Genomic DNA, 13,789 nt, shown 5'->3' on the forward strand with positions numbered 1-13,789 from the left:
TAAAACAGCTGCACTGAACTTATTAGAGCTAAACTGAACTGTACTGAACTGAACTGAATTGAATTAAATTAAATTGAATTAAATTGAATGTAATAAATATATGAATAATATTTTAAACAATAATAATATGAATATTAAATGATAATTATAATGATAAGTAATAATAATGAAGAATAATAATAATAGTATTTTGGATATTTTTAAATGATAGTTATAAATAAATAATATTAATAATCATAAATTAATAATATTAATAATTATTATTGATAATAATGACAATTATAATAATTATTTTATATTATTTGTATTAATATATTAATACTTGATGATGATATATAATAACAATAATATCTAAGAAGTAAATTAATATTACTATTTTAATAATTAGATTTAATAATATAAAAATATTTAGTAATAAAAATAATGATTGGGTTGAAACGCGAAAATTACATTATAAAAAAAGTGGGTTTATTTGTGCTTTGACTTAAACCATGTTCCTCCTAATAATAATAGTAATAATAATGAGTAAAGGTATAATAAATAGAAACAACAATAATAATAATAATAGTACTTAATAGTAATGATAATAATAATAATAATGATAATAATAATAATAATGATAATAATAATAATACTAATGATGATAATAATAATAATAATAATAATAATAATAATAATAATAATAATAATAAGAGTAATTAGTAAAATAAATTATACCAACATAATAATAATATTTAACAAAATGATTATAAAAGAATGGAGCTGAGCTAAACTGAACTGAACTATACTTATTGGAGTTGAACTGAACTGAACTGAAAATAAGCTGGGGAGAACAAGCCCTAAGTATGATGCAATATCATCTCATTGTTAAGGTTAGAGGTTTGCATGATGCAATTTCTTAAAGGTAACAACTTTTACATAAACTATACATATATAAATAATATAATTTTTCTCATAAATTAAACAAATGATAAATAATACTCCCTCCGTCCCATAATATAGTGCTTGTTTCTTTTTTAGACGGTCTCCAAAATGTAACTTTGACCTTTAATATTTCAATTCTGTATTAATAAAAAATGTAAAAAGTTGATATTATGAAACTACACGTTGAGACGAATCTAACAAGATCCTACATGAATACGTTTTTTTATACATATAAATGAGAATATTCGGTCAAAAATTTTAAAGTTTGACCCACCAAAAATGAAGTAGGCACTATATTATGAGACGGATGGAGTATAAGGGTACTTAATAATTCTCATATTACACTCGCTGAAGGAGCTATAACGAAATGCATGGAGTACAATAAATATGGAATGTTGCAACTTACAATCAACATGGGCATTGCGCTTGCCCCTAGAAGATTAAAAAAAAAAATCAACTTACACCCCTATCTTCATAATTCACACTATCTTATCTTTTTTTTTTCCTTCTCTATCTTGCCTTTAAGAGTTTAAGTGGGGTATGATTTGTGAGATCCCCCAAAAATATCACACCCATGCATGTTCAGTTTCGTACGCAGTTCATATCAAATTGCGTACTCTTGAATTTTGTGCATGGATGAATGAAATTTATAATACTGTAGTGTATTGAAATATTTCCCAAGTGCAGCAAAAGTGCTAAAACTAAGAAATCTCGTACCTTGCATAGTTCCTGTCTAATTCTAGCCCATGCATAAATCACTTGCTTATGTTGTTACTTCTTTTGTATTTAAGGTTATAATTAAATCTCCTAGGTGATGCTGAGAATCAAAACTTTGACTTTTTAGATGGGACTTGGGAGGCGCAAGCTCTATTATGGTCGAACTCTCTATATTCTCATGACCATGATTATCAGGATTATTCACATATTTTTATCAGTTCAAAATGATAATAGGCATTATCTTGTATCACATCAAAACAGAAGATACTCCCCTTCTTCTTTTCTTCCTATATATTTAGTCTTCATGTGACTAAACTTATAAAAAAAATTGAGTGAATTTTAGTTTCATCTCTTCATGAGATAAAATTAAATACATTTTTTAAAATGCTATTAGTGACAAATTCACGCATTGATTGATACTATTAATATTTAATTATTGCTTGATACTTTTATATTAGCTTCATATATGTAACCCTTACGACCTGTTTGGTAAGAGGTTATAAATGGTGGGAATGGTAATGCATTATAGTGTAAATTTGTACTAGAAATCCAATGTCATTACCAATGGTAATGCTACTTAATCATAAGATATCCATTTTCTTCCTAAAATCTCATTACTATCCATTACCACTTGGGAAGGTGGTATTAGGTGGTAATGAAAATTTATAAAGGAAAACCCATATTTTGTGATAAAGTTTCATTCCCATGGTTATGACATGTGAAAATCTTTACAAATTTACACTAAAAATTTCATTACCATTACCACTATTTATAACCACTAACCAAACGGGTCGTTAGAGTTACATAGTTATTAGCTTGTCTACTAATAGTATGTACTTAAAGATATTAGTTGTCATAGTTGTACATATGTTAATATGTTATACCATTAAAAGCAAGTCAGCCCTTAGTATCGTGTTCAACACATAGTCTATGTATCGAGAGTAGGCAAATTTTGATGCATTCCTCCTACACCAGTAGGGTGCCAAAGGAGTATTATAAGATCTAGATACCAATGTGTTGAAATTTCAAATCTTACTAAGTCAAGAAGTGACCAGAATTCGTAACTTTTGAAGGATCCAAGCAATGTCTTAAAAAGAAACCTACATATGAATTGATTTACATTAAAATAGAAGATAATGACTATCATATACATTGATAAGCTATTCCACCTATTACTAATTGGTTTCAAGAATAGGCTTATATGTTGTTAATAACTCCTCCAATATATGCATGCATATACAGGCTCATTGAAAATTTAACAAGTAACACATGACATATTGTCGTGCAAACTCTCATTTTTCATTGTTCTATATTATTTATTCTTCTTTATCAACCTTCTCCTTCCCCTTCCCTACCCCTGCCTCTACCCCTACCCTTACCCTTACCATCTACCTATCTCCTTCCTCACTTTTCCCCTTCTTTTCTTTATTATGGTATCTTTCATATCCTCATCCCCATTCTTTTCCTTTCTCAATTCACCTCGTAAGTGTATATGCACGCCATATTTTATAATCTTAACCATTCATCACCTTTTAACCCTTAAAATATAGGAAAATTTTGACTAGAAAAATCCTAACTATTAGCGTTTCGCTAAAAATAATCCTAACAATGAGTTATTTCATAATAATCCCAACTATACGATAAATCTTTCAAAAAATGCACCTAGGTGACTTGAAACTCGTAAAACATGTAACTTTTTTAAATTTTTATCTTATTTCTCTCTCCTTCACCCTCACTCCTTCCACCACCCAACCCACCACCATCCCCCGCCCCAGCCACTAGCCCCTGCCCCCCTCCATTCCTCTTCCTCCCCTACGCCACAAACCACCAAGCCTCCTCTTTACCGACTAGCCTCTTTCTCCTTCCTCTTCTTCTTCTTCCCCCAACCCCGAAATCAAGCTTCTTCTCCCTTCGTCTTTGAGTCTCCAAATTTTACCTCCAATCGACCCCGAAATACTTAGGATCAAACTAATTCAAAGCTTCCGCTCATTCTTTGGGTTAAGATGGTCGGACCGATCATAACCCTCATGTGCGCCACAAAATTAATTGAAGGTCATTTATTTGGTTTGGGGACCGAAAACAAGACCTTCGAAAGGTAGCGCATCGTTGGTTTGAAAACAGTGGCTCTGCATCATTGGTCCTCTTCCTTCATCTTCAGCTTTCGAGTCTGTCGCCTCGGTTGTAGCTTCGATGGAGGGTGTTGCTACTCCTATGATGATGGTGAGGGACGAGGGTGGTAGCATCGTTGTATGCGAAAAAATTGGCGAAGGAATTAGGGATTGATTTGAGGAATGTGATTGTAGTGGACCGTAAGGGAGGATTGTTGCTAAGGATGTAGAGGTAGCGGTGGCGATAGCAATTGTTCTGAATGATATCACGATGGTTGTGGGGGTGGGACAGTGGGGGCGGTCAAGGGAGCAAGATTGGATGAAGATAAAACAAATTCAAAATAAAAAAGTTCTAATAGATGGCAAATAAGAGTAGGACACATGACATTTTTGATTTGTTAAATCGATTACGACGCACATCTTTGGGAATATTCTAAAATAAATAGTTAAAATTATTTTTAACAAAACGCCAATAATTAGGATTATTTAGTCAATTTTTTCTAATTTATATCACCCCATTACATGCAACTTGCTACCAAATGCCCTTATAAAAAACCGGCAACTCACTTTATAGAAAGACTAGCAAATGTCGTTATAACACAATTTTGTTCACATTCACGTGTACTATGAGTAGACCTGGTTATTGGACGGGTCGGGTCAGGGTCAGTGCGGGTCGGAAGCGGGTCGGATCATAAGAGGGTCGCCTCATAAAGGGTTGGTAGCGGGTCGGGCCAAATGGGTAGAGGGCTTATAGCGGGCCGATAATGGGCGGGTTGGTAAACGAGCAAGAAAAACAAGGAACAAAAAGAGCCAAAAGTAAGTATAAATAAATGTGAATCCGAATATGTAATTGTTTTTACAAAACTTATTTTATTTTTTAAAATTATTGGGTTTCTTTGTTGACCCTATAAGGACTCTATCCAATAATGATCCTGTCCAATAAAACCCTGTCCAATAAAAGCCCTGTAAAATTGACCCTAACCCTTTAACCATTGGACTACACTCTCCAATAACCACCTCTAACTATGAGACTATTGCCCTTAAGATCACTCATGCCAAAACTACTTTGAACCAAGCCCACTTAGTTAATCTGTAAAATGATTTAGCATATGAGCTCTTCAAAAGAAAGTTGTACCTTAATGATATAGGTAGTTCAATCATAACATCTTAACCAAACCGTAGGTATTACATGAATAAAAGAGGAATCATTGGTTTTGTTTCGGATGTTAAGGGTTTGGTATTTCGTTCTTTTTTTTTTTTTCCAAAAGCCACACATCACAAAATGGCCAATCTTACAAGAAGTCTATTCTAAACAATACTGTATTAGATTTTATAGTTATTACTAATTAGTAGGAAAATCTATTTTCCTGACCTTCAACCTTATTATTGGTCCAAAAGGGATCTCTTTCTCTCTCCTTACTACAGTGGACAGCATTATTTGGGTCCTCTTTGGGAGACATTAAATGCCTTGAAGCTGGCATCTTTGAAGGTACACATTATATATATCCCCTCTTTTGCACACTCCTCACAATATCAACCCACATACCAAAAGAAAGTGAGAAAGGAAAAACAAATCAGCCAAAAAGAAAGAAAAAAAAAATTCTTCTATTATCTAAAAGCTTATAATGAAGGGTAAGTTCTTTCAAGCATCCTTAAACAAGTGCATGAAAATGGGAAGCAGGGTGATACATTCATCAGAATGTGAGTCTTGCTGCCAATGGTGCTTTTGGCCATCCATGAGTTTACAGCAAGAAACCGAAATCTTCATACCCAAAGATGTCCCAAAGGGTCATATGGTCGTGTACATTGGTGAACATCAAAAGAGGTATGTCATCAAAATCACATTGCTTAAACACCCACTTTTCAGAGCTCTGTTAGACCAGGCTAGGGACCAACATGATGACTCCACCACACCGCCAAGGCTTTGGATCCCTTGTGACGAAAACGTCTTCCTCCATGTTGTTCGATGTGCCCGATAGCAACTGAGCTTCGCAGGCAAGGGAGGGGAGGGGAGGATCATAATTCACAACCCTCTTCTCTATGGACAAAAAAAGAAAGTATTTGTGCATTTGGAATTATGGAGGCCTTTTTCCTGACTGTGTGAAATGACATTCTTTGTAAGATAAGTAGTAAATAAAAGTTGTACGCATAGCTTGTAAGTTATAACTCTATGGTTTAGATTTTCCTCATTTGCACAATGAAAGCTTTCCACTGGCATCCTTCATTCACTAATCTGACAGTCACTCCCATTATAAAAAAAATAAAAGTAAATTGAAAAATATATTAAAAAATAAACAACTGCAGAACCTTTTTAGAAAAATACTTTAATTGGGAGTAAATGTTGTGGGATAAAAAGTTAATACAAAATTTTACAGCATGGACAAACCACAATGCTCCTGCTGTATAGGAAGTCAACTTCTTGAATGAGAGCAATTATTCATGTCAAACAAGCAAAATTAGTCCTGATAACAGGACTTGATGTAGTTAGTTGAATTTACCTGATAACTCGTCATGGGAACAACAACACCGTGAATGTATTTTGGTTGGAAGAAATTCTAAAAATCCCTGAATCCATTAACAGCAGCATCAACAGACTTTGCCAGTTCAGTCGCTGCTCCGATGTAAGTATGTGGGGTCACCTTCAAGAGATTAGCCTTTGCTGCCTGAGGCAAATCCAATCCTTGAACAAATTCTCGCATGCTTTCTTGAGTGACTGCCTTTCCTCTTGTAAACTCCTTTAGTTTTTCATAAGGCTCTGGGACACCATATCTTCGCATGACCTATGTATAATGAAACCATCAAAGGCCAATTTAGGCATACAACAATGGTTTAGACAGTGAGGAAGGCTATATACACAAGATATTTAAAAGCATAAGACCAATTCCTGATAGGAAGACATTTTACTTGGGATAAAAATAAATATAAAAAGGGGATATGGTGTAACAAGCCTAAAGGAAAACATAGCAAAGTTAAAAAGACAAGCAGATTTTACCAATAAGGTGGAAATTTACTGAATATTCACAACTTACCCATCCCTTGTGCTAAAATCTCAACCTAATTTGAAGATTGCTAATTCGAAAATCAGAACGTAGTGTTTGTGCAAAAAAGTTCCTGATAAAATAAGAAACTTAAATGGACTAGTAAAAAGAGAAACTAGGCTGAAATTCATAAGATATTTTCTTCTTTAAAAAAAAGGCAACTAAGTAACTAATCTAGCAAAGATTGATATTCCAACCACTTTACCATCTGAGAATATCACAGTCATACAGTCATAACATTATGTACATGTAAGTTGTACCCTACAAAGTACAAACTTTGGAGTAGATATGATTCCCTGCTAACAAAAGAAGTTCATATATGAAAAAAGAATTTAATGGAATCTCCCCAAGGGAGCTAGGCGGAAAGAAAGAGGAGAGAATCTTGAGATGAAAACATTCTCAATATCATTTCAGGAAAAGCAAACAAATTCAAATGCTCAACCAACCAATATACTCTACTTCAACAGCGTACAGTTTCACCATATTTTTAGTTCTGGTATGTTGGAAAAGTCAGCCAAATTAGAATAATTTACCAGTTAGCAACTCATTTCTTCAAAAGGTAAGGAAATCAATGGAGGACCTTGACATTTTTAAAACATGTAAAAACAAATGAATCTGTTGATCTCATGTTCAGTCTCCAATGGAAATTTCAAAATTTGCAGTGAACACATACAGAATACAGATACATACTGTTTGTATAGGTTCCGCAAGTACTTCCCACGAATTGTTCAAGTCTTCATCCAACCTAGTCTGGTTGACCTGTTCACACAAATCAATCTCAGATCCAAAAACTGATTAAAGAAAATAAATATATTTTTCCTTCTCCTGGAAAGCAAATTCTACTCTAAAACCAAAAAAAAAATCATTTATATATAAGAGTAAGCAAAGAATTACAACAAAAGGGTAGTCACTATGTGAAGGAGACAACTTAATCAAACTGTACATAGTAAAAGACACTATCACAACAAGATATAATTAGCCAAGACTGTGATGCTGTAAGGTGCATAGAGAAACAAAGAGGTGCAATCTAGAGATATACCCTCTTTCTCTGATTACTTGTAGGGAAAAGTGCAGGTTTTACTGACCTGAAGCTTTCTGATACCCTGCAGGGTACTTCTGTAGGCTAGTAAAGAATGCCCTAATCCTTCGCCCATATTCCGCAAAACTGTTGAATCAGTCAAGTCGCGCTGCAAATGATTATTTTGAGTAACAGAAAATTCAGCAGAACATCAACAAATCTAGTCTGCAATAATGAACAAAAGCAGATGGACAATCAAATCTTAATCAAGAAATTAGTACGCATTACCTGCCAGCGAGAGATAGGCAACTTCATGCTTAGATATGATAGACCTGCATTAGCCTTGCCAAGGTTCCCTTCACTATTTTCAAAATCAATAGGGTTGACTTTGTGAGGCATTGTAGATGATCCAATTTCACCAGCCTTAGTCGTCTGCAAATGGCAGATATTCAGGTCTGTTGTACAAAGGAGCTAATACAAGGTCCTTCACTGAAACTTGTACAAAAATATATACCTGCTTAAAATAACCCAAAGAGATATAGCCCCATATGTCCCTATCAAAATCAGTTAAGATATTGTTGAACTGGATAACTGCATGAAACAGGCTAGCCATATAGTCATGCGGTTCAATCTGCAAATACAATGCACAAATATTTTTTATCAATTACAGGTGGACAACTGGACACAACTTATTCCAATCAATATACCCGTCAAACAGCAAACCACCAAAAGCATCCTCCATCCAACTGATAAAAATCCAATCCCCAAAGGCATCATGTCAAAGAAGGATAAACATATTAGCATTCCATGAGGACCATGAGACCATGAAAGATATAGCAAGAAGAATTGCAGGTGATATGCAACACAGAGGATACACTGCAATGATGAAACTGATATGAATATGACAAAAATATCAAAACAGCAATGTACATTTAAAATCTTTGCATCCCTGATAGGAGGACTTGGAGCTCGTGTAACTCCTCCCCCCTATCATGGAGAATTATCTGAAACAGGGAGGGGATCCAGAACTCACTAGTCCTCCCTCCATCCCCCTTCCTTAGTCCTTACCAAACAAGATTATAACAGGAAAAAAAAATCCTTTGTTTTTCAGCTCAATATTGAGTTATGTGTAGGAAGGGAAAGAACAAAAAAGTAAAAACGAATACTTTACGTCCACATCCCTTCCATCAAGGCCCATACAATTTGGACTGATGATGTCCCCTCTTTTCAACTCTTCCTGACCTCTCCCACAATGTGTTTCTAGGGACAGCAATGTGAATCAATAGATATTCCAACAATAACTATGTTTATGTTTCAAAAGGAGTTGCAGATTATTAGAAACTTATTTGACAAATTTCACCTGCATTTCTCCATAAGGACCTCTTATCCGAAATAATAATACTACTATTAAGGAAAATGGGGGGAAACATTTTGAAGATCATCTACGTTTAAATCCTAGCTTATTAATGACACAAATTAACATTGAATTTTTACATAACAATAGAGAATACACAATCAGTCTTAATTCTCCTTGATACAGTAGGTAGTAACCAGTCAGGTCTCACATATTGGCTTTCTTCCTTTTTATCTTTTCTTCAGGGAGAGGGGGAATCATTTGATTTATGTCAAAACCTGAAAGATATATGATCCCCTGCTTACCTACCTAATATTAATGCGAATAGAACATCTTCCTTTATTACCAATCAAAAATAGCTTTACAATCATGGAAGAGCAACTAATAATGTGAAAATGAAGATAACAAACCGCAGCAAAATGGCAAAGACTAAATGTTTAACCCACAGTACGAAAACATGAAGCAAGAAGATGGCAAAGTTGTCAATTATAAAATCAAACTAAAATATTACCAACATACTTGAGTCACATAAGGATTGAAAGTTAATCCTAAAGATTGCACAAATTCTTCAGCAATCTTCGGCCAGTTTATCTCAGGATATGCAACAAAGTGAGCATTGTAGTTTCCAACAGCACCACCAAATTTCCCCAACAACTCTATTTGAGAAAGTCTCTGCCTTTCCCTGCTTAGTCGGACTGCAAATATTGCCATTTCCTTTCCCAAGGTAGTGGGTGAAGCTGGCTACAAGATATAAACACGTAAAGTAAAAAGAGTGACTCCACAGTAACCATAGAGTGAAATGTTATAAAATACTTTTGTTATATGACCAAGGAGAACAGTGGCTCAAGCAATTATACAAGTTGAATATGAAGTCAATAGCCAGAGGCAAGAGATATTTTAGTTAGCAAAACAGAGGCCAATTAGAAAGAGATTAATGACTGCTCTCTAAAACGTGTATTAGCTGGTGCAAATTGAGGCTGTCTAGACTCTAGGTAGAGACTATTGGTAGGTCCCATCATCCAGAATTATGATTAAAGATACAAGCCTCCAGCTCTTCTTCTTCTATAGTTCCTTTGCTTCACCATTATCAAGTTGCATCTTACTGATAATTTCTGTGATTGGTGAGTTGTTTTTTTAATCTCTTTTTATTGTGTTGGTCTTGGAATAGCACATCCAAGTTATGCAAACCTTAATAATTTTGTACATAATTTCCATTCTTTCCAATTATTACTCCTCCTCAGTGCATTAGTAGCTCTTTTAATATATAATATATATATAATAATATATATATATATATATATATATATATATATATATATATATATATATATATATATATATATATATATATAGATGTGTGTGTGTGTGTGTGTGTGTGTGTGTGTGTTTGTGTGTGAAATACTCTTTTCTAGGCTATTAGATTATTCATTTTCTTCGTTGTTGCGTTGGTTCAGAATACAAACCTTAATGACTTTGTATTTAGTTTCCATTCTCACCAATTACTACTCCTTTTTGGTGCGCATATATAATGTTGATTCACTTTTTGTCTTAAGTTCTGCTATTCAATCTATTTTTGAGTCACGAGGTAAGAAAAACCAAAACTAAGAAGATCAATAGGACCTGAGCTTAGAGGACGCTTGGCAACTGTTTTCCAGTTTCCATCACCTTTGGCAAATATCATTGAGCATGGTTGTCACTTGCTCTGAAAGAAAAAGAGGTGACTGAACATAATTCTAAGGTATATCATCTCAAAGTTACCTGTCCATGAGTGCGGGAAAGCATGGGAATATGTGCGTATTCCTTAGCCATGTCACATAATGCTCCTATAACTTCATCCATGACAGGAAATAAAACATTATTTAATGCTTCTTTGAGCATCAATCCGTGAGCAAGATTGTTGATATCCTCGGATGTGCAAGAAAAATGAAAAAACTCCAAAACCTGCAGAGCAAAACCAAGGATAACAGAAGGGCAAAATAAGTAATTAAAGAAAAAAAGGCACACATATCTGTTGTGTAGGCATTATAATAATAAAAATTAGAGTTTTAATATTACAAAGTACCAAGGGATATTGAAGACAAAACCTTATTAATCTCTGGATGGGACTGGCATTTATCTTTCAGGAAGTACTCAACTGCTTTCACATCATGGTTGGTCACCTTCTCAATGTTTTTCACTTTCAAAGCATCAGCCATACCAAACTCATCAATCAGACCTTGCATATAGTGTTGCGCTTCATCACTAAAACTCGGGACTTCGGTCAGTCCCGGAATTTCTGACAGCTTCAATAACCATTGAATCTGCAATATGCTCATGAACATAAAAATCAACAGTATCACAAGGAAAAAACCACAACAAGATTAGAGACAGGCAATCCCATAACATGACTTGCTTTAAATAAACAAGTAATTACATTGGCAATACATTCACAATTTATAATGTCCATTACCTTCTTAGAAGAAGAAACTTCTAATTTCAGGGTACAATAAAAAGTCACAATTACAATGCCAATAAACCAAATAGCAAGGCGTTACAAAATAATAAGAACAATAACAGGTTCACAAATGAATCTCAACAAGAACACAGTATCGATTAGTATAAAACAAATCCTCATTTCAGGGTACAATTGAAACTCACAATTACACTGCCGATAAAACCAAGTTGCCAAAATGCATTGCAAAAATACTAAAAGGAACCATAACAGGTTCACAAACGAACCTCAACAAGAACACGATATCGAATTAACAGGAAAACAAATCCTCATCTCAGGGCACAACAAAAGGTCACAATTACACTGCCGATAAACCAAATAGCCTAAATGCATTGCAAACTCCTAATAGGAACAATAACAAGTTAAGCAAACGAACCTCAACGAGAACTCGGTATCGAATTAAACCATATTCACTCATAAAAGGAGCCAACTCCTTGACCTTATTCCAATATCGTCCATCCAAGGGAGATAAAGCTGTTAAACTCGAAAGTTCAAACACACTAGAATCTCCCTCATGAGACCCCTTCACCTACCATCCAAACACAAAGCATTCTTAACATTAAAACAACAAAGAGAAACACTTCAATAAATTAAAAATTGAATTCCAGAAAACTTGCATAAAACCCAAAAACAAAAATTACCCATTTGAGAAAACTTAGCAATAGAGATGAAATGATTAATTATATCAGAAAAATATTATACCTTGGAGGTGGAAAGGGTGGTGTTGTTGGTAGCAATAGCAGCTGGGCAGAAAGAGGGTTTTCTCATAGAAAACGTTGCACAACGAGAAGAAAATGGAAAACCCTTTGCAACAACAAGGTTATTGGTTTTCAATGGAGTTTTGTCGTTGGAGGTGAGAGAAAATTGATTACGGTATTGGTGGGTTGAAACCCTACAAGTAGAAGAAGAGACTGCTCCTATCTCCATGAAAATTGGAATTTTCAGCAACCAAATTTAACTTGTTTGCTAATTGTTGGGATTGTTGTGTCAAGAAACAACCCAGAAAAATGAGAAACTTCGGGACTATGAAGTTGTGCTACTGTTGTTTTTGCCGTCGAGAAGCCAAAGGAAACTACTGGCTCTCTCACTATAATATATGCAAGTATGCAACCGTTAATGAAAGAAGAAGAGGAATCCCTCGCTCAAGAGTTAAGTCCAAAGCAAGTCATTTATCGATATTCGCATGACTGGGCTACGGATTTGTTCCGTTCAACTTACTAATAAATACTCCCTCCGTCCCAATTTATTTGCTACATTTTGCCATTTAGGTGTGTCCCAATTTATTTGCTACATTTGCAAATATTTTCATATATAGTACATAGGTCCCACACTTTATTTACAAATTTGTCATCACTCCCTCCTTGTTTTTGTAAATATTTCCATATATAGTTCATAGGTCCCACAATTTACCTATTTGTTTTTTTGTTAATCCTTGTTATGGCAATGGTCCTCACTCCCTCCTTGGTCTTTGTGATAAAGCAAATGTAGCAAATAAATTGGGACGGAGGGAGTACTTAGTTACTAATAAAAAAATTCATTTATTAGCATCGCACTTTAATATGATAACATTAAATACAACTTGGTTTAGTGGTTAAATTTTAGTATATAAAACTAGTTTTAGGACCCATGCATAATGCACGGGTGTATTTATCGCTTTATAACATAATCAAATTAAGTCACATAATAAAGACGAAACGAATTATAAAATTTCACGAATTCTACATGTAATTGTGGTAATAAGCAGAAAGTACAAATAAAAAAAACGTTTAACTCAAACTATATGTTTGCAAACACTTCCTTGTAAACTACATTTGTTGTAGTTGTACGCACACCGTGTTCTTTATCAAAGGGGAGGATCTTGAGACCTTTTTTGCTCGTAACTCTGGGCACGACAACATAAAATTGAACATGGATGAAAACAGGTCTCGGGAGATACAGACCTACATGGGACAATGATTGTCCTTGACTTTTATTTATAGTCATAGCAAAACAAACCATTAAAGGAAACTAACGTCTCTGAAATCTGATAGGAAATTTAGTCGAGTCAAACGGGGTGAGTGTCATTCTTGGGATAAAAACCTTTTCTCCGACATTACTTCCAGAAATAATAGTTGCTTCAATAACACGATTGCCTAAATA

General features: G+C 34.4%; 2 protein-coding genes across 2 annotated transcripts; one reads left to right on the plus strand and one right to left on the minus strand.

The window, feature by feature from the left end:
• Positions 1 to 5,163: 5,163 nt before the first annotated feature.
• LOC104908792 (indole-3-acetic acid-induced protein ARG7) lies at positions 5,164 to 6,411 on the plus strand. The gene has a single exon (XM_010697941.4). It carries the CDS (start codon positions 5,375 to 5,377, stop codon positions 5,726 to 5,728), a length of 354 nt encoding a protein of 117 aa, XP_010696243.2. The 5' UTR covers positions 5,164 to 5,374; the 3' UTR covers positions 5,729 to 6,411.
• On the minus strand, positions 6,058 to 12,796 carry LOC104908791 (uncharacterized). Its single transcript, XM_010697940.4, has 10 exons — positions 12,353 to 12,796; positions 12,027 to 12,179; positions 11,244 to 11,459; positions 10,918 to 11,100; positions 9,679 to 9,900; positions 8,320 to 8,436; positions 8,094 to 8,237; positions 7,873 to 7,974; positions 7,478 to 7,546; positions 6,058 to 6,529 (listed from the first exon to the last, which is right to left on the minus strand). The coding sequence occupies exons 1-10, from the start codon at positions 12,575 to 12,577 to the stop codon at positions 6,305 to 6,307; spliced, it is 1,656 nt and encodes a 551-aa protein (XP_010696242.2). The 5' UTR covers positions 12,578 to 12,796; the 3' UTR covers positions 6,058 to 6,304.
• Between the last annotated feature and the right edge of the window lie 993 nt (positions 12,797 to 13,789).

Source organism: Beta vulgaris, chromosome 7 (genome assembly GCF_026745355.1).
Source record: "Beta vulgaris subsp. vulgaris cultivar EL10 chromosome 7, EL10.2, whole genome shotgun sequence".
NCBI classification, from domain to species: Eukaryota; Viridiplantae; Streptophyta; class Magnoliopsida; order Caryophyllales; family Amaranthaceae; genus Beta; species Beta vulgaris.